Below are 20,839 nucleotides of genomic sequence, written 5' to 3'. Positions count from 1 at the left end.
TAGGGAGTGTCTAAAGTACACCACATGTCCCATGTTTGTGGGGGCTAGTTGCTCATTGTATAATGTACTCTGCTTCCAGGATTGGGTGGATTCTGTCCCTTCCCGTGTGTAGCTACCTTGTACCAAGGCCTCCCTTCTACACAGGAGATAAGGATTTCATCCTTATTGCTTAATTTTGCTTCCATTTCCATACCTGCACACTGTAATGTAAACGTAATTTGTGTTGTGTATATTTTTAGTCTGAATTAAACTCCAATTTTGTATTTGCATGGTATTGCCCGTTGTTAGATGTAGGAGATGCATGATTTAAATAGATTACAAAAATGGTTCTGAGGAAAATGCTAAGAAAATGTCCAGATGAGTTGTGAAATGCTTCCGTATTAGAATGAATAAAGCATACTGGATTGTTGCCACTCACTATACTATAAATCCATGTCAATAACTACTACTTTACAACATGTTTATAGGCTATTGATTACTATCTGAAGGCTTTAAGATCACTGGGCAAAAGAGAGATGCATCCAGCAGTTTGGGATTCTGTGAACTGGGAACTGTCCACTACCCATTTTACTATGGCAACTTTGCAGCAGGATTATGCACCATTATCTAGAAAGGCTCAGGAACAGGTAATGAAGGAGGATTTGTAACAACATCCACTGAAACAAACCATTCTTCAGTTTTTTGTGGAGAACAAGCAGAATGGTAGAGAACTCCTGCTCTGAGCCAAAGTAGATACATAACTTGTAAATCTTTATATGATTAAAAACTGTTGTGTAGCAGTTATTGCTAACAGAATATGGCACATTAAGAAGAGTACACTGTAAAATGGTTATATTGTCGTATCTTTTTTTTCTTTTGTAGAAACTAAAATATAAAGTGCTATGTAAACATCTACAACCTGTTCTTTTATATTGGGTCTTCATGATTTCAAAGTAAATGTTTTGACACTGCATCGTGAAATCTTGTTTTTGTAGATAGAGAAGGAAGTTAGTGAGGCCATGATGAAATCTTTGAAATACTGTGATGTTGATACAGAGTCTGCACGACAACCCCTCTGCCAGTATCGGGCTGCAACTATTCACCACAGACTGGCTTCCATGTATCACAGTTGCTTGAGAAACCAGGTAATAGTCCAGAATATTGAGTTGCATTATAGATTTTTTTTTTTCTTGTATGCTGTAATTTATGCTCTGTATCTTCTTAGCATATGCGCAACATGTCTCAGGTGGCACATCACCAGGAGTCGTCATCAGATTTGGTCCACTCATTAGCTTCCCCGGCTTAGGCTGGGTACTGACTAGGAGTGCTGTGTGTGTGTGTACACAAATATAAATACAGTGTGTCCATTATACTCCTGTTTATCTGAAACCCTATTATCCAAACATCTGCATTATCAAATCCCTTCCTTGTTCATCATGTATCTCATGCTGGGGGACAAGGAAGGGATTTGGATAATGCAGCATTTCGGATAATAGAGCAGAAACCCCTGGCCAGGACCAAGAGGAGGACGGTGAACCTGGCCATGAGGGAGGCCCCCTGCTGCTGAATGGCTCCTGCAGCAGTGCAGAGAGCGCTCTGCAGCCCCTGTCATAGGAGTGTCAGCAGGGGCATGACAGCAGAGCTGTAGAGGGCTTCGTGTCCTGCCACAGGGCTAGTGATAGCTAAGATGCGGTAGGGGGAAGCTGTGGTCTTGGAAGGGAGAGCAGAGTCCTGGCTGGGGGTAGGAGAATTCTGTTCTGCCCACATCTGATGAATGTAGGGATCTCGTGACAGTGCAGGGATCCCTCTGCAGCCATGCTGTTATGGAAGTGAGTGAGCTGGGTAGAGCAGAAAATCCAGGGTAAGACTGCAAGGAGGAGGATGAGCCCCTGGTTACAGGGAAGGCCGCCTCGCTGCTGAATGGCTTCTGCTCTCTCGATTATCTGAACACCTGATTAACCTAATAATCCGTGCCCTCCATGCTAGTCAGATAATGGAGAGTATGCTGTGTGTGTGTGTGTATATATACATGTGTGTGATATTTTTAATGATTGTAATCTGAAGTGGATTTTTGTTTACAAATCCTGACCTATGACATTTACTAGCTCTTTGAAGCAAGGGCTGTCACGGTGTTTGCATGCTGCCTAATTCAATGAGGCCCAACCTGGTCATGGCCTCTAGCATTACCACGGTATAAAAGTTTAATAAGACACATTCTGATCTCTTTGAAGACTGGCAGTTTCTTTGCCTTCTATGGCATTTATCCAATTTTATTTATTTATTTATTTTTGCTGAAGGTTGGTATTCATAGCAGTGGGTTGTTTTGCTTATCACATAAAGAAATGGTGGTTTAAAAAGTGCTTGTTGCTTTCTAACTTTATTTTGCTTTTGCACACACACTACACTGTTTTACATATGGATTCAAATTGTGGTTACATAAAGCAGTAGATTCAGAGATTAATTTAGGATTGTACACATAAATCTTCAGTGGACATACTAATATATAATTATAATGTTAAACATGGGAATGTCTGTATACTTTTGGTTTGATGTTTTCTCAAAGAAGTTAAATGTCATGACTCATTTCAGTTTTTCAATATTATATAAAGAAAAGCCAATTTCATTATATGAAAACAACAACAACGCAGAGTTGTAGGCTTGAAACATTAAGCAGTCAGAAGCATGCAGAGTTGCAGACTACTAGTCCAGGTCCGTTTTGCCACGCAGCATTCTGGAGCAGAAGACCAACTCTGGTGTAGTGGATAGACCAAACCTATTGCTCAGTTTTGAATGAATGTATCCAAAGTTTGAAAAGATTTGTCCTAAACTAGTGCTATGAAGTCAGATGGATTATCATCATTCTTCAGATTTTTCCACCTTTGTTACAGCGGAAACTTTTTTCCTTGATAATGGGTGAGAACATTTGTTTTTGGATTCAGAGCTTCTACTTTAATTCAAGTAAAGGGAGAAAGTTATAATTTTTGTTGAGCAGCCACTGCTTTGCAATTTCTTCTTGTTCAGCTGAGCATTTCTTTCCTGTGTGTATTGGATGAAGGAGGATGGGCAAGATGTGTGGAGGAGTAATTGCCTCATGCAATCTCTTGTACTTTTGCTTTGTGTGGTGCAAGATCTTCATTCATCAGTAGATCAATCATTGTTCACATACAACAGCAATTGTTGATATGTCTCTTTGGGATGTGTCAAGTGCCACAGCAACTGGTTTCAATTGACCGAGGTCTTTGCTTCTTGGTAAATTCCTTAATTATTAATTATACTGTCCACTTTGTCTTCACGGTCTGCCTCATAATCACTCCTAATCCTGAAATAATGCAGCCAGTTTTTAATGTGTTTCCAGGCATGTCGTTTGACTGTTTCATCATGTGTCACCAGGAATTTGGGGTTTTACAGATGCTTGGCCTTTTAACTAGGCTACAGGCTGATGGTGATTACAGATTTTTATTTTTTTGTAAATCTACAACATTTACACCAAATGATTTGATGAGTCTTGTCCAAGTGGATTTAGCCATTGTGATGCACATCAGTACGTAACCCATATGTCTTGTTCCAAATCGCTTCCCATACTTTGCATCTTTTTCTGTGTCTGTCAAGTAGCTCTTTGCATCACAATCATGCAGTCATTTGTTAATGCCTTGGCTTCTCTTGTCAGTGTCGCACAGTACTTCCCAGTCTTATTGCTTCCACTATCAACCACTGATGCAGAAACCACAGTATTCCCTATCTGCACACAGTTAGCTATCACCGGGTCATTGTGAACATTACTCCAGCTATCTTGTAATAATGTAACTGCTTTTTCATGTATTTCATTGAGTGTTTCCACACTCAAGTTGTCAGTAACTGCGTCTAACCGTTCATCTACTACCTGCTTTCAATTGAGTGCTTTGTAGCCTGGCCTGAGACAGCTGATCATTCCTTGAAAACAGAAAAGGTCAGTAACAGAAAAGGAAATATTACAGTGTGATAGAGTGCTGGGCGCTAGCAGATAAGCCAGCACTCTGATCGCTTTGGCACCCATTAATGTGGGGAAGCATGGGGGAGCTAAAGAATTAATTAGCACACCAGCTAAAGATTGATAAAAAGAGACAGGAAGGAAATGCTAAGGGGTGGGGGAGGGAGAGGAGAGGAACAGGGATTGCCATCAGTCTAGGCTCAGCTATCTCAGAGAAGTTGGATGTCTGCTCCTCTCAGACCCTGAGGTAAGGGATTAAGATACAAAGGACATTGTAAATAGCATTGCTGCATGGAACTGTAAAGGTATTGCTGGAGGGAACATGAACATAAACTACATAATATTGCTACCTAACTGGCAGAGTCTGAGCAGGTTTCTGTGTTACCAGAGAGCAGGAGCGGAGCGTTTCCTGTTTTATTTATATAGCCGTAAAAATAGATAGATAAATGATTCTCCCCCCCCCAAGTTTCTTTCTGTTTTGGTTCTGAAAGAGTTTTTTGTTTTTAAAATCACATATGGATATGTTTGAAAAGTGATACTTCACCCTCATTGTCTTTGGGCGACGTGGATCTGGTTTTCTTTTGATGTACTTGGCAATGGCAGTGTAGTTGTACTTTCATCCTCAGTCTGATTCTGATACTCGCATACGTTTCAGCCAAAGTCAGTGGTTCTGGTGTCTTTATTCTTTCAACTGCATTTTGCTATAACATTTCTTCATGTTGTCTGCCTTTCCACACACTTTTCCTTTTAATTTCTGTATCTAAGACTCTTTTTGCCATCTTCATGAACTTTCTCAGAATAGCCATGAATTGGGTCAAGTGGTCTTCCATCTTTGCTCCTGTTGGAATATTCTGACTTGAGTCCTCACTGAGTTCAGGTGAAGTAGTTGCACTCCAGCCAGCCAGATCAAGAGGCAGAGTACTAGACTGGGCAGTTTATCTCAAACAGAAACTGAAATTTCTGAATCTGGGAATTTCCCTTCTTAATTTGCTAAACAAACACATAATTTTCATTGCCGGACAAAGAAGGGGAATTCCCAGATTCAGAAGTTTTTCTTTGAGGTAGCAAAGATAATAGCATCAATCTAAAGTTGTATGCTATTTGTTTTATTTCCTTTAATTGAAATTACAGACTCTGTTACTGCAAAACTGTTATCAAATGGCTAAGTATTTTTCAGTAATTTTCATTAGTATATTCTAAGATTTTTTTCCTAGTTTAAATGAGTATTTACCAGCACACTCTCTTAAACTAGCTTTTCCTGGGAAATTGCCAACCCTGTATTTTTTTTTCTTCCAAATTTCATAATTGTGGATTGAGCAGGGGAATGATTGTGGCTGTGATCTGCCCCCATAAGCAGTTTTTTCACTGCATCTGTTACCTGAATGCCTAAACACTTACTACATAATGTACTTCTGTTACAGGTTGGCGATGAGCATCAAAGGAAACAGCATCGAGTACTAGCTGAACTTCATTACAGTAAAGCAGTAAAGCTTTTTCAACTCCTAAAGGATGCACCCTGTGAGCTCCTTCGTGTGCAGTTGGAAAGAGTAGCATTTGCAGAGTTTCAGATGGCAAGTAAGTTGGACTACAAATAAAGAATCTCTGTGGGAGAATCTCAAAAAAGAGTAAAATTGTTACTGAGACAAGGTGGGTAATGTAATATCTTTTGCTGGACCATCTTCTGTTGGTGAAGGAGACAAGCTTTCAAGCCCAGACCTGAAGGAAGACCTCTGTGTAAGCTCGAAAGCTTATCTCTTTCACCAATAGAAGATGGTCCAGTAAAAGATATTCCTTAACTATCTTTTCTTTCTAATATCCTGGGACAAACATGGCCACAACAACACTAAAATTGTTACTGTCCACTTCTCCATTTTTTTGAGAAAGTAATAATCTTCCACTGCTTTGGGACACAACCACATTCTGGGAAAGACCTATTTTAGTCCATTACCCACTTGTGAAATTTTCAAGCAAGCACCTTTGTGCTTTCTCCTATGTTGTCCCCACCCATTTGCGAGGCACTCCCCATAAGTATTAGCCACCTTTTAAAATGCCTCCTTAGCAGTCTCCTCTTTCCACAATGCCTGCCCAAAAAAAAAAAAAAAACCTCAATCTTGACAACAGCTAGGCTGCTGGAGTGCTGAGACCGCTGCCTGTCATGCTGACCAGTCTTGTTATATTGTGTACTTGTACTCCCCTGTCTGTATCCATCTGTTGTCTCTTGTCTTATACTTCGGACTGTAAGCTCCTTTGAGCAGGGGCTGTCTGTATTGTGTGTGTACAATGCCTGGGACCCTGGTTAATGACTAGGGCTCCTAGGCACCACAGTAATACAAATAGTAATACCTTTGTAAGACACTCTGAAATCCTTGCATGAAATTAGCTGTATTAGTCCAGAGCTCATGTCTTTCTAATTTTAGGTCAAAACAGTAGTGCTGGAAAACTAAAGACTCTGTTTGGGGCTCTAGACATATTGATAAAGACCCAGTGTGCATTCCAGCTGATCAGAAAGGAGCTTTTAGCTGAATGTGAACAGGTAAGCAAAAGGACAAGTGATCTGATTGTCTATTGCTTTGAACCTTGTGTAGTCACTTATACCTGTTCATTTGGGAATAAAATACTGGTTTTGAAATTGTAATTGAACTATTCTTTAAATATTAAGTTATTACAGTTCATCTTCAGGTTTTTGTTAAATTCTCTTCATTGTGTCTGGATAAGCATATATATGCCAGAAATACTCCTCTCTGACCAGTTCTAATTGATGTTTCCTTCTATGGGCACAAAGAGAAGGCAAAAGTTAAACTATCTTATGTTTTGAAGCTAAACCCATTCTAGAATCCTGTCAAGTTCTGCCTTGTCAGACAGCACCGGAATAGTTGGAGATCTAAGTAGAACTGAAGTTCTGCATTAAAATGTTGAGGACAAAAATAGTATATGCAAACATCATTATATATTATTAGCGTGACATATTGTAACTCGGCCAGATGAATTCAAGTTTATAAGACAAGTTTTAATGTAATCCTAGTAATACTGGACATAACTGTAGTTTTATTAAAGCTAATTGCCAAAATTTCAAAGAGAAATGTAGTTCTGAATTCTCATAGTTCTGCAGAGATTGATTAGGACCGATGTATTTCTGTATAATGGGACGTGTTTTTCCTTTCCAGTAGTAGTAGTCGTCATCTATAGTACACTTATGGATCCCCTGAAGTCTCTGAGAGTTGCATGTACACTTCTTTTGAACAAGGCTGATATTTGTCCACTAAGATTCACCATGTCACTGAAGTATTAAAAATTTGGAAGGTCATTTGCAGTTAAGCCCTATCACAGGGATCCTGATGGTAGCATAAGCAGCAATATTTACTTATTCAGAGATACGTTTGTCATGCTCAGATTGCCAGTGCCATCTGACAACCAGTTACCAAAATCCATGCTTTCCCATTATTTTCATAACTAAATTTGATGGAGTACATAGAACATATTAAAGCAACTTTGAAAAATTTCACAGCCAGCCTTATGTAACTGGTGAACAATGCTGAATGCATCCGATGAAGTGAGCTGTAGTTCACAAAAGCTTATGCTCAAATAAATTTGTTAGTCTCTAAGGTGCCACAAGTATTCCTTTTCTTTTTGCGAATACAGACTAACACGGCTGCTACTCTGAAACCTGTCAGTGCTGATATAAGTTATTACCAAAACAATTTCCATAAACAGCATGGAATAATAGTCTTGACATTAACATTGTATATTTTAACAAGTGAATTAAATTGAAATTGTACTATTTGAACCTGATTTAAAAAATATAGTTTGCTAGCTGGGTGAGGTGAAATGCCTTTCTGTTTTTTAGATAAATGAGGATGTCAAAAGTAGTGATCAGAAGACACCACCTGGTGACTCCTCTTCTAACCTTAATAAAGATGAAGTAATAAAACTTCTCACTATATATGAATCTCGATTGTCATTCCTCCTCCTCCAATCAATTAAATTGCTAACATCAACAAAAAAGAAAATTGGGTAAGTCGAGACTTGTTAACCTTTGGTAAAATGCAAAATTACAATGTATATAATCCAGGATGCATCTATACATATTATATACACACAAGAAAATGCAATTGTATATGCAATTTGTATTTTTTGGAAAGAGTGTGTGTGTGTGTGTGTGTAAATGATCAAGCTACATGTCAACTCTGACCTACTCTTCTGAGAATTTACTGTTTTGTGATTTGTGTAACTGAGGGAATGACAAAAAACTTGTCTGCTCCTTGTGTATGGGCAGCTTCTTGTATCTGTTATTTCCAAAGAGCTGTGTAAGATTTTGAGAAGAGAAAATAAAGGCCATAACAAAAAGAAAAATGATCAAAACTTTATATTGTCCCTGGCAGATTATGAAACATGGTGAAACAGACATTCCTTCTGTCTGCCCCTCATCCCGAGCTGTGTGTTTTGTGTGTGCAGGGGGGAGGGAGGGATGTGCATACACATGTACAGAGATCATCTCTAACTTGCACAGCAATCAGCTGTTGGCAGGTAGCCTAAAATCTCTCCGACTTTGGCATCATCTTTCTATAGTGATATATTGTTTGTGCCGCAAGTTGGGTGGATGTGCTTTCCTTTGACATGGGTGGGTCTACCTTACGTTTCCACCTATGACCGAACGTTGCGAACAGACACTGGGAGACCCACTGCAAATTACTGAACTTAGCAGATGGCTATGTAGTTTGAAGTATGACATTTAGGGTATGCTGAAGTTCCCACTATAGCTAAAAAATTATGAAGTGATGTTTTTATGTGCAAATTTTGGGCTAATGCTTAGTAAGGTTGAACTGTAATATTTTCTAAAATACGTATTGGTGTGGCAGCCTAAAGGATTATCTTTTTTTTGTGTAAGCATTTCCTTATGTTCTCAAACAGTATCTAACTGCTAGGATTTAATTCAAAACAAAAACATGGCCTCTTTCTTTTTTTTTCTTTTTCTTTTTGTGTTGACCTTCAAGAGCTCTCTTGAATAGAGTCATGGCAGTGTAATAATTGCCGACACCAGTATCACTCCTCTTGGATGTAATTATTTTAAATTTTTCCTAGGGGGACCCAGAAAATACATTTTATCTCATCAGCTGCAAATATGTGGTGACCCCATCAGCTGAGACTATGTAGATACTATGGCAGCTTGTAGAGCATCAGAAATAGCATAAATAGCAAAAATCACCTTTTTGGAGTCATGTTTACAAAACCTTTTCTTCTAGCTAGTTCCAGGGTCATGTACATTGACAGTTTTTTTTCTTTATTGCTGAATGCTGTATTAGCTGCACAGTTGGCATTAAGATCGAAGTACAGTTGTCTGTATTTTCACATTGGAATACAGTCGCTGGCCAGGTTTTAAGCAGCTGACGTACTATTATGTTGGATGCTGTTTGGCTAAATGCCATTTAGAGAAGCATCCATCCTCCTGTATACAAGGACCATAAAGCAGAGGGGGGAAAGAGGGGTGGGTGGGTGGGTGTGTGGAAGGACAAAAGACTAGAAAAGAGTCTGACTTTTTCTTGTGTAGCAGCAGTAAGGTGCCTTTAATTTTTAAAAAAGCTTCCACAGGGTGGCAGTGTAAATATACAAAATGCCAAGGACCAGAGTATAATCAATCTTTTTTTAAACAAATTGACATGTATGGTAATTGACTAACACTAGTAATTGTGTTGGTTTTGTGCGATCATACTTCATAGCCTTGAAGAGGGTGTGATGTCAGAGTAGAATATTTAGACTTTCTTTTCCCATCTACCGTTCTAATCACTAATATTCTGTTTAAATTAATAGGCTATATATGATACATACACTTCAATTTAATTATGTTATAGTGTTTAATTTTTCAAGGTCTGCAAAATAAAAGCAGAATGCTATTGTCATACAAACTTAATACAGCTAATGTGTGTCATTCAAAAACTGTAGAAGTGCATTGAGGGTAAGTTAAATTCACTTCTCTCTAACCGTTTTACATGTAATGTGCAAATAGTATATGCCCAGTTCATTTTCTGTCTATAGGGTTGGGGGGAATGCCTACCCTCCCCCATGCCTCCACAGCAATGGTTAGCTTGGTCAGAGTGGGAATTGAGTAATTCCTCTTGCTGATCCATGGTTATTGATGCAGTCATTCAAGGAGAATGCAGAAGGGAAATTTTTACCCCATCTTTGAAATTGCAGTGCTCAAGCCACAAAAGTTACAATCTGGCTATAAACCTGCATAAAAGCAAGACTTCTTTAAAAATTAAGTGCTTAAGCAGAACTGAATTTGGCTGTGTAAAATTGTAAGCAGGGGAATAGTAATTCAAAGTGATGTTTTGTCCCAGACATTTTTGTAATTTATCCTGGCAATAGCTTGCATTTCAGTGGCTTTTTTTTATTGTATACCTGTTCTCTGTGTTAAATAAACCTTCCACCGCTTTGTGCCAAATGTTATGAACTAATTGCTGCTTTGTTTCTTAGCAATTTTTGATGGATTTACAATTAAACCAACTAGTCACATATATTACCTGTAATATCAGTGGCAACATTGTTATTTTTCTGAGATTTTAAAAACTGGCTTTTGGAGTTTTATTTCCTAAAGTGGCATAAATGTACTGGAGAAGGGGAAGCCAGTTTAGGAATTCAGAGAGAAAGGTAATACAGTTGAAGCGATGAGCCAGCAAAATTACCTTCGCATCAATGTTTTGAATGGATAAGTGGGGCAAGATGGCAGTTGTCAAGGCTGGAAAGGAGAAGGCTGCTGTAGCCAAGACACAAGATGACAAGGGACTGAATGACACATTTAGCTGTGTATGGAGAGGAAAGGCAAGATTCTAAAGATGTTATGCAGGAAAAATCTGCAAGATTTAGACATTTCTTAGGTGTGAGCTAGAGAAAGGGCCAGGTCAAAGATGATGCCCAGATAACAGTGACAGGGAGAATGGTGGTGGTGCCCACGGTGACAGAGAAAGCAGAAGGGCTTGTGTAGGGAAAGACTGAGTTTTGTGTTGGCCCCATTGAGCTTAAACTGGTGGCTCAATAGTCATGAAGAGCTGTCAGAAAGGCAGGCTGAGATTTCAATTTGGAGACCGGTATAGCATGGAGAAATAGCTCTGGGAGTTAACATAGAGATGGTACTTTGAAGTCATGTTTGTGCATATGCTGCCCAGAAACTGTAAAGGAAGATGACAGGGTGAGGCTCAGGGCCCCATAGGACTCTTTCTGAAAGCTGGAGTTAGGGGTGAGGTGGATACTTGGAATGAAACACTGAAGGAGTGATTAGAGAGGTAGTGGGAGAACCAGGAGTCATGGAATCCCAGGGACAAGAAGATTTTTGATGGGTAGTCACTGTTTTAATCAGTATTTGCACAATGTAATTGTTTATGCTTTGATACAATGTAATAGTTCAGGATACCTATGGTTCCTTTTTCAGTGGCAGTAATGAAGAGGAGGAAGTTCTTAAGACCAACAAGCAAGTTTACTCCCTTTTATTGCGTGCAACTGCCAACAAAAGTGTGACTCTGCTAGCAAGAATAGAAGTCATTTTAAATTTGCTGGAGCAGCTGACTCAACAGTGAAGCTGATAAGACAGGAATTCGGTGACTTGCTAAATATAAAACTGCTACAGATTGCAGAAATATCAGTGCCTTGTTAAACATGGGGGTCAGTAGCTTTGTCCCATGTGGTGCTTAGTTTTATTGAAGTTGAGGTAAGCATTGCCTATTTATAACATAGTACAGCTGGGGAAAAAACAGGAGTTCATTGCTATCCCATGACAACTCCATTATGATTTGGTTATTAATGTTTTTACATTTGTGAAGTGCTAAAATGGAAATCTATAGGTAAAACTTCCAATCTTTTACATTTAAGAAATACAGTTGATTTCTCTGAAAAGCCGTGGGCTTTGCAGTGATGCAAAATAAAATATTTAGCATAAAAATGTAATCTGTTACAGTTGGATCAGTTTGATATTTTTGTATAAAATGTTATTTCATAAGCAAAGCGGTATTGGAAGACTTTTTCCAGTAATGTTAACTGAAACTGTATAAAGAAATTTCCCTTATATGCAAACATATTTCCTTTTTAACTACAGTTAATACCATGCATAAATATAAATGTGTGCCTTTTTAGCTTCAATACAAGACTTTCCATGGATATTAGCCTTTGCTGGAATGTCATTTTCACCACAGAGTGAAATGGAGTTAGCTGTATTTTGATTTTTTTATCAGGAATAGTATTATCCTCTCTTCAAACTTGAAACTGTGAATAAATAATAAAGCATATTTTAAATAAATTTTATTTATTAAAACTAGAACATACAAATCTAAGTTTTTTTTTTTAAATTTTTGCTATCATTTAATGTTTCTGTCCAAGAGACACAAACTGCCCAATCACATTGAAAACAGGTTTAAAAACCACAGGCCTCGTTTTCATATGTGCTGAGCATCCACAGCTCTAATTAATTTCACTCGGAAATCTGAAAATCAGGCTTTAGTCTCATCTCAATATGTTAGCTACATGTTTTAAGTCCTATCTCTCCCCAAGTGTCAGTGAGGAATTCAGAAGCATGAGATATGAAGTCTTTTTACTAGTGTTGCTCTAAAAATTAGAAGTATTACAACTATGTATGTACAACAATGATCTGTCATCTGATTTGTCAGAAGTTCTTAAATGCAAGTTTTTATTTTGGTGAATAGCTATCCTGTTCCTAACTCTCCTGAATCAAAATAGGATTGGAAGCCACAAGTTAAACAGTACTATATATGTGTTCGTCACTAATCTGGATTCCCTGCAATCTATCTACTAGTGGTGTTAGTCTTGGGCAGCACCTTCCATTACTATTTTTAATTGTCTGCTCCATATTCACATCAAGCAAGAAATTGTGTCTGAAGTTGTTTAGAAATTCTCTGAATACTAGTGCAAAATCAAAGCAGTGTTTTGTGCTTAAGACTGGTACATATTTCATTGCCTTTCTTTTGAGAACTGGGGAGGGTAAGGGAGAGAGTTGAACAGTATTTATTCTGGAAGATCCTATATTAGGGGGGAAAAAAGTAGGTCTCATCATGAAATCCTGATTATCATCATGTTAGATTGTAGTTCTACTCTGAAAAGTGATATGAAAAGCCATATAATTTTTTAGAGTATCTCGCTGCTTTTAATATTAAATTTGCTCGTATTATGAATGACATTTTTTTTCATCAGCCCTGCAAACCTGACCTGGACTCAGCAGGTCAAGGTAGATCTTTTTCATTAGACATCAGGACCCATCAATTGAACAAACCAAATGTATCACCAAAGGAACATCCTTTTACAGCCTCCTTGTCTTCAAATCATACCTATTATTATGCAGCCACCCAAGTGTTTCTGGAATTGTCATGGCTCACTTTGGACCTTGCCATTTAATCAGAGGTGCATGCATATGAATAATATGTTGAATCTAGATTTCTGCTAGGATGGCCATACAATTGCTTGGAAAGTATCAACTGAGGACGATTAGCAACGTCAGTGTTTTGTTTTGGGTTTTTTTTAATTTTCCTGTTTACATCAAAAGCAAACATCTGTGAAGTAAGAAAGGGTAAGATTCTTCTGGAGTTTTTGGTTTTTTTCTTTTTTAAGAGCTATAGTTAGAGAGCCAAAAAGTAAACTAGGAGACTAAAGACTTCTAATCTAATCCTTTGAGTTTGCTTCCCTATAAAAATGGTAACTTCTGAAGTTTCTTAATGGCTAATCATGATACAATTCCACACTGCAGTGGAAACTAGATTGGAAAACAGAAGTTCTTCTTTGACGTGTTCACCAGGCATTTGTGGTTAGCAAGCTACAACTTTTTCCTCAAGCATGAAAACTCATCTTCTGTGAAGTGCTGGGAAACAACTTTGTCTTGCTGCAGTCAGAGTTTGGAATAATAATCCCATTGATATACATAACCTCATCTGTTAACATCCCTATTCTGTGGGCGTCATCGTGACTTGCTCACTGCCTCACCTTTTGGATATCTAATCTTTCATGATCCTATCTTTAATACTGAATAGCTGATGAGAGAAAAAAAAACCCCACATAGCTATCATTTCATCTGTGTACAATCTCTAACTATGCAAATAAATGCATAGTAATGTGAACAAGCTTTTCTTTGGCTCCTCAACTGGTGCTGATACTGGAATGCCAGGAAATGCGCTCACAACCATCCATTGATGACCAAGTATAAAACTTTGAAACTAATGGCCAGTTGTCGTTGGTTGTTGCATTGGTCTCTAACTGCTAGAAGCCCAATCTAGTACTGTAAACTAATGCAATTTTTAAAAAGTTTTAAATATTTGCAGAATTTATAAGAGCAGGGTCAGGTATTTTCAGCTATTTAGCAACTGGTTGAGCTTATCACTTTGATTTTTGACTATCTCAACTGGAATTTCAGCAGGGCATCAGGATTTAAATCCACCTCCCAGTACTTGTGCAATAGTTGCTACAAGTGGTTGAGATCTCATTTTTAAGCCTTGATCTGCAAGGCAGCATGGTACACTCTAACACGAGGCCATTAATTCAGTACTAATTTGGGTCCTGATCCAACAAAAAATTATGCATAAATAGCATCCCTAGGAGTTCACAGGTATGAAGTTATTCATGTGTGTAAGTCTTTGCAGGATCAGGACCTCCACCATAACAGTACTAACTGCTGAATCATAAGCACCAGCTCCTCCACATGTTCCCAGGAAGTCTCCTATCCAGGTGTGACCCACCCTGACCCTGTTTAGCTTGCACCAGCTAATTAGAACATAGCACAGTGGATATGGCCATATGAGTCCTCTACGTGAAGATGTTAAATCCATAAAGCCAGCCCATTCCCTTCCTAATGCATGTTCTAACAATGTTTGATGAGGCAATGTTTCTTTTGGGGTTTACGCCTTCACCGATGTGTCTGTCACAGTTTGAGGGGTAACTGCACATATATTCCCCTTCCATTATCCACTCCAGGAGTGCCCAGTAGGGTTTCAGGAGTCCAGCCATCACCTGTCTCTTGGCAGGGATTTGTGTCCTACTCCTTTCTGGCCAGAGGTTTTTAAGGCTGCACATTTCCTGCTGTACATTGTGATATCCCAGCAAGCCAGTTTGTCTAATGACAGCAGCTAAGCTGTGCTTTCTCTGAGGACAATGACATTTGTATCAATAATCCATACTGCTTTCTCAGCAAGCATGTTTATTCTTAAGGCAAAAGCATTAGAGGGAAAACCTATTTGAAAAAAAGTTCCTATACACTTACTAATAAACATCAGAAATTGCCCATCAGTCTTTCAGACCTTGGTAGGCCAATGCCTTCCAACTCTTCCCTCCAGGTTGGGGGTTTCCCTAGGACCAACTCCTGTCTGTTTGTTGAATCAAAAGGAAGACCTCATGTCATTTAGTTCATCCTTTTATACCATAAGCCCTTTCTTTGATTCGTAGTGTCTGGAACACCCAGCCTGAATGAGTACATGCAAACCATTCCAGCAGGTGGTTTTGCTCTAGATCCGTTTACAATCCCAGGGTATTCACACCCACCCCCACACACTGTTTTCAGTTCTCAGAGGAGTTGTGGTAACCCTCCCTCATGAAGTAGAACACAGTTCATACAGAAAACATTAACGAATATAATACAGTGGTTCCAAGAGATAATGTGCAGGGTTGCAATATGTGTCACAATATCCCTAATGATTATTGTTGTTTTTTTCCCTTCAAATTACAAAATGCGGTATGGCTAACCTGAACCAGTCGAAAGTCAGGCAGCTACAAAATCATGCATTAAAAGAATAACTGTTTTTGTCTTCTAGTTTTTGTGTATTTAGGGTTCATGTCTGCAAGCTGTTCTCTGAACCCATGAAAGGTAGAAACTTAGGCCTTGTCTACATTACAGGGGAAATTCGATCTCCGCTACACAATTTGAGTTAGGTGAATAGCGTAACTCAAATCGACGTAGCTTAGATCTACTTACTGCGGGGTCCACACTATGCAATGTCGACAGGAGAGCGTCTCCCATCGATAACGCGTAGTGTGGACCCCACAGTAGGTAGGGTCCTCAGTCAGGTGGAATACAGGAGTCAATGGGAGAGCTATCTGCGGTCGATTTAGCGGGTCTTCACTAGACCTGCTAAATCAGGGGTGGGCAAACTATGGCCCAGCCATTTTAAGCCGGCCCTCGAGCTCCCGCTGGGGAGCAGAGTTGGGGGCCGCTCCATGCGCCTCCCGGAAGCAGTGGCATGGCCCCCCCTCCAGCTCCTACACACTCCAATGGCCCCCTCAGATGCTCCAATGGAAGCTGCAGGGGTGGTGCCTGTGGACAGGGCGGTGCCTGTGGATGGGGGCAGTGTGTAGAGCCACCTGGCCATGCCTCCGCATAGGAGCTGGAGAAGGGAGCTGCTTCTGGGAGCCACTTGAGGTAAGTGCCGCCCGGAACCTGCACCCATGCCTCAACCCCACCGCCCCAGGCCTGATCCCCCTCCTGCCCTCCAAATCCCTCAATCCCTGCCCGGAGCACCCTCCTGCTACTCAAACCCCTCATCCCCGGCCCCATCCCAGAGCCTGCACTCACAGCCAGAGTCTGCACCCCTTCCTGCACCCCAGTCCACTGCCCTAGCCCTGCTCCCCCTCCCGCCCTCAGTCCCAGCCCAGAGCACCCTCCTACACCCCAAACTCCTCATCCCCATCCCCACCCCAGAGCCCCCACCCCCAGCTGGAGCCCTCATTCCCCCCCTGCACCCCACTCCCCTACCCCAGCCCAGAGCCCCCTCCCACACCCTGAACTCCTCATTTCTAGCCCCACCCTGGAGCCTGCACCCCCAACCACAGCCCTCAACCCCTCCCGCACCCAACCCTAAGTTTGTGAGCATTCATGGCCCGCCATACAATTTCTATTCCCAGATGTGGCCCTCAGGCCAAAAAGTTTGCCCACTCCAGCGCTAAATCGACCACCACTGGTCAATCCCTCAGTAACTGTAGACAAGCCCTTACTTTAAATGAAAGCTGAGTGTCTTAAGTATAATGTGACTCTAGGAACTCGGCCTTTAAGAAAAGCACCAAATACGATATTCATGTTAAAACAGTGAGCATTGGCAACACTGCAAAATTCTCCTTTGTTCCTTGAAGTGGACACTTATTCCTTTATTTTTCTGTGTATCCAGACATGCACAAAGGCACCAGTGTCATGCTGCGATTCCATGTTGCTATTTTGGCTAGAGTTGGGCCACTTCAGAGTGTTCTGTGATTGTAGTTCTCATGAAGCCAGTACCAACTGCCACAAAAGAAGTAAATATTAAATCTCTAACTCCCCGTATCACCTTTTCTTTCCTGGAGAATAATGTTGCAGGCTGTCCGCTAAAGCACCTTTCTACATCTAGCATCTTTAGATACTTGAATTCTTTTAAATCAGAATTAATAACACTTGAAATTAAAGCCAGGCTGACTGCTTGCTGTGCTCAGATTTTGTTTGCTGTAAACAAGGAAGCTGGGCAACAGCCGAGGAACCGATTTTTGGCTGACTCTTGTTAGCCCACATAAATGAAAATTGGAATGACAACCCCCATCAGTTGTACCTTAGAACCCCCAAAACTTGAAGGTCACTTTGCCATAAGATGTCAGTTGGAACAGGAGCAAGCCCAAATTGTTCTGCGGCATTTGGGGTTTTTCAGAAGCGGGTGTTGGCCACTCTTTGGGCACGGAGAGATGAATGAAACTTGGAGCAAAGCACTATGCATGTGGCTCGATGCCTCTAGAAAAAGCACCTGTGACTTTTTCTCCTTGTTGTTTATCGCAATAGCAGATGACGTGGTTAGGTTACCTGTTGTTGTCAGACCAGGTTACTGTAATGGGGCCTGTGTTTCATCTCATTACCACTCTTCCCCCAAGTGAGGTTAGTGGAATCCATCACTAACCCAACTGCCATTCCAATGTATGGGTCTCTATTTTTGTCATTTTAATTAAATTAGTACGTCCTGTGAGCATTCTCCCTTAGTAAATTATAGATGGCTGTTGCAGGAATATAAACATAACTTAAGCCATGTATTTTTGCCTGTTGGGATAGGGACCAACTTCCTCCATCAAGGTCTGATTCACGTGGTTTATGTGGACACTGTTGGTCATGTGGACCAGTCATTGTAAAAACAGCTGAATGGCTATAGTACCTATAACTCTGTTCCCTGTGTTTTATAAGCAGCAATTCACTCTCTTGTCTTCTCACAGTTAATGCACTTCGGCATCTGAGCAAAATTACACAGCAGGGACTGTCAGGACACAAGCCAGAACGCTAAATAACCTGGGTGATGTACCTTGTCTTTTGCTCTGTAGTGAGGTGGCCAGGCAGCTCATCTCTTGTCTGAGGCTTAGGAGCAGCTACTAATGGACTGGTAGCTGGGTAGTATGGTCTTGGTGCAATTCAAAGTACAGACTTAGGGAAGTTAAGTGAAACATTTCTCCTCTGTGAAATAATAAGCATTTTTTATGAGGAACCTCCACATTGATACCTGATCTCTCAGACTCCCTTGTCACGCCGTTTCTGTACTTTATTTCTAAAATACACTTCAAACGCCATCTAACGGGGAATATATTCAAGCAGTGCTCCAGCTAGGCAACAATTCTAGGACATGAACTGCTCTCACCAAGCTGAACTCAAATTAACCAGCATTAGCTCAGTTTTTAGATGCCTTCCCATTAATAGATACAGAAATATTTTAACTCTTTCAATGCCTGAGATTTTATGAATACATGGGGGCGGGGCGGGGCGGCGGTGGGAACCAAATGTTCTCGGCTTAGGCTAAGTAAATTTTCCCTCGTAACTCACCCAGTGCTCAAAAAAAGTGCCTGAAACCAAGCATGTATAAACCCCTGAGCTGTTGATCCAGTGTACTTCACAAGTACAACCCAAGTTCTGACCTAAACAGAGCAGAAACTAATCTTATTGTACTAAGTATTGCAGGGGGTCGGAGGGAAGGTGGGAGGAAGGGTGACAGGTGTATTAAGCATCTTTTTTTCAACACATAGGGGCTAAATTTTCATAATTGGCCTCTAATTTGAAATGCCTAAATGAATAAAGATGTGTTATTTACCCCTTTACAAAACACACGAACCAGAGGTCACCTAATAAAATTATAAGCAGCAGGTTTAAACCAAAAGGCAGTATTTCTTTACACAATGCACAATCTGTGGAACTCGTTGCCAGGAAATGTTGTGGAGGCCCAAAGTATAACTGGATACAAATAATAATTGGATAAGTTTCTGAAGGATAGGGCCTTCAATGGCTATTAGTCAGGATGGCCAGGGCTGCAACTCTATACTCTGCTGTCCTGAAATTCCAACTGCTAGAATCTGGGACAGGATGACTCAATAAATTACCCTGTTCTGTTTACTCCTCTGAAGCATCTGGCACCAGTCATTGTTGGAAGTCGGGATACTGGCCTAGGTGGACCATTGGTCTGATCTAGTATCGCCGACCTTATGTTTTTATGAGTTACAGAAAAAGGCAGGAGAAAAATGGGGAAAAATGGAAGTCAATAAAAAAAATCCTGCCTGGAGTAAAAGCAAGGGATAATGGAGTACGACTACTGCAACTCAGTAACGATGCCTCTTTCTGAGCAGTTTCCAGCAGTCTTAGAGCAGGGGGTGACGGCATTAATACTTAAGGAGGCCTCTGTGTGGTAGTGGTGTGGTTTGTGGTATTTCTAACGTAAATATAATTTAATGTTTGTGAAGCACAGACAGATTCTTGCAGAAAGCACTACAGGACTGGCCCTGTAATGTGGACCCAGCAGCCTCTGGAGTGAAGAGACGCTGCAGCAGGGTTGCATGGAAAGGCAGCTAGTAAATGACCTCTCCCATCCCACACAGCCAGGCTTTTAGGAGTATACAGCCTCAGCAGTTCCAAATATCTCAATAAGTGCTTCATTGTTGTTAATTAGTAATAGCCCTGAACCTTGTCCCCAATACAGGAATGGTACCAGTCTGAGAAGCACCAGCCTCTACTTTAGAGGGATCCCTGTCACTTTCACACCCAAGAGCACACCTGTCAAGTTTGGTAATTCTGTGAGAGCTCTGGGGAAGACAGTGACGTGGTTATCAGCTGGGAGACGGAATTCGCCCTTGGATTAGCTTTCATGGCTGTGGAAGACCAGAGGTGGGGTGAGGTGCTTCTGTGCCCCAGAAGCTGAGAAGGCAAGTTTGGCTGAATTGATCCCTTTGAAACTAAAAAAAAAATAGCTGAAGTGCTTCATGTTAGACTGGTGGGAGGTTTTATGAAGACAAAAAGGTGTGATTTCCTCTTACCTGGACAGAATAGGATTCAATAACAACAGAAATCTCCATTGCTGAGATCTCACCTGAGGAAAAGTTGGTTAGACCACCCCTAGCTGGGACTTGTAAGCCAGCAGAGTCTGCTGGAAGAGAGGCTAATCCATCTGCTGCAGTACTTCTTCCCTTAGTGGTGACCAGATGATCCATGTGCTTCATGCACATCTGAGTGTGCCCTGCTAGTGCCATGTTACTGACTTGCAACATCGACCCTGTCAGACCATGCACCCGCAAACAGGCCTTCAAATAAGGATTCGCAAAATACTTTTCAGCAAAAGCTAAAGTGTGCTGACCAGCCCTTGATAAAGTTCCAGACTACCCAGTTCCCTTGTTTTAGGCACCATTGTCATGACACTAAACACAAGGTTACAACCATGTTAAGAAATCCCAGAAACTAGGAGGAGAGTGCATCATCCCCCACTAGTCCTACAGGGAGCAAGATAACTTAGCCCCAGACTGCTGTCTTTCCATAGTGTCCTCCCTCCAATGCTGGGGACCTCAGAGCAGCTGCTGATTGCAGCAGCCCTGATAAGCAAGGCCATGGCTACATAACTCGTAAAAGGTGCAGGGCCTCCATGCTGATGACCCCTGGCCTGC

At 40.8% G+C, this 20,839-nt stretch overlaps 1 protein-coding gene across 4 annotated transcripts in view; it reads left to right on the top strand.

The window, feature by feature from the left end:
* The window catches only part of EDRF1 (erythroid differentiation regulatory factor 1), a 48,187-nt gene extending 35,936 nt beyond the window's left edge, over positions 1–12,251 (top strand). For 2 of the 4 annotated variants that reach the window (XM_073354082.1, XM_073354080.1), the window contains 6 exons: positions 468–626; positions 975–1,124; positions 5,368–5,521; positions 6,364–6,479; positions 7,791–7,957; positions 11,370–12,251. In XM_073354082.1, coding sequence (XP_073210183.1) covers positions 468–626; positions 975–1,124; positions 5,368–5,521; positions 6,364–6,479; positions 7,791–7,957; positions 11,370–11,514 — 891 coding nt within the window. In that variant the 3' untranslated portion in view covers positions 11,515–12,251. Of the gene's footprint in view, positions 1–467; positions 627–974; positions 1,125–5,367; positions 5,522–6,363; positions 6,480–7,790; positions 7,958–11,369 lie in introns of those variants that run through there. The other 2 variants (XM_073354083.1, XM_073354084.1) reach the window with 2 other exon arrangements.
* Positions 12,252–20,839: the final 8,588 nt, after the last annotated feature.

The sequence above is a fragment of the Lepidochelys kempii genome, chromosome 7 (assembly GCF_965140265.1).
Source record: "Lepidochelys kempii isolate rLepKem1 chromosome 7, rLepKem1.hap2, whole genome shotgun sequence".
Lineage (NCBI taxonomy): Eukaryota > Metazoa > Chordata > Testudines > Cheloniidae > Lepidochelys > Lepidochelys kempii.
This window is presented reverse-complemented; position numbering and strand designations above follow the sequence as displayed.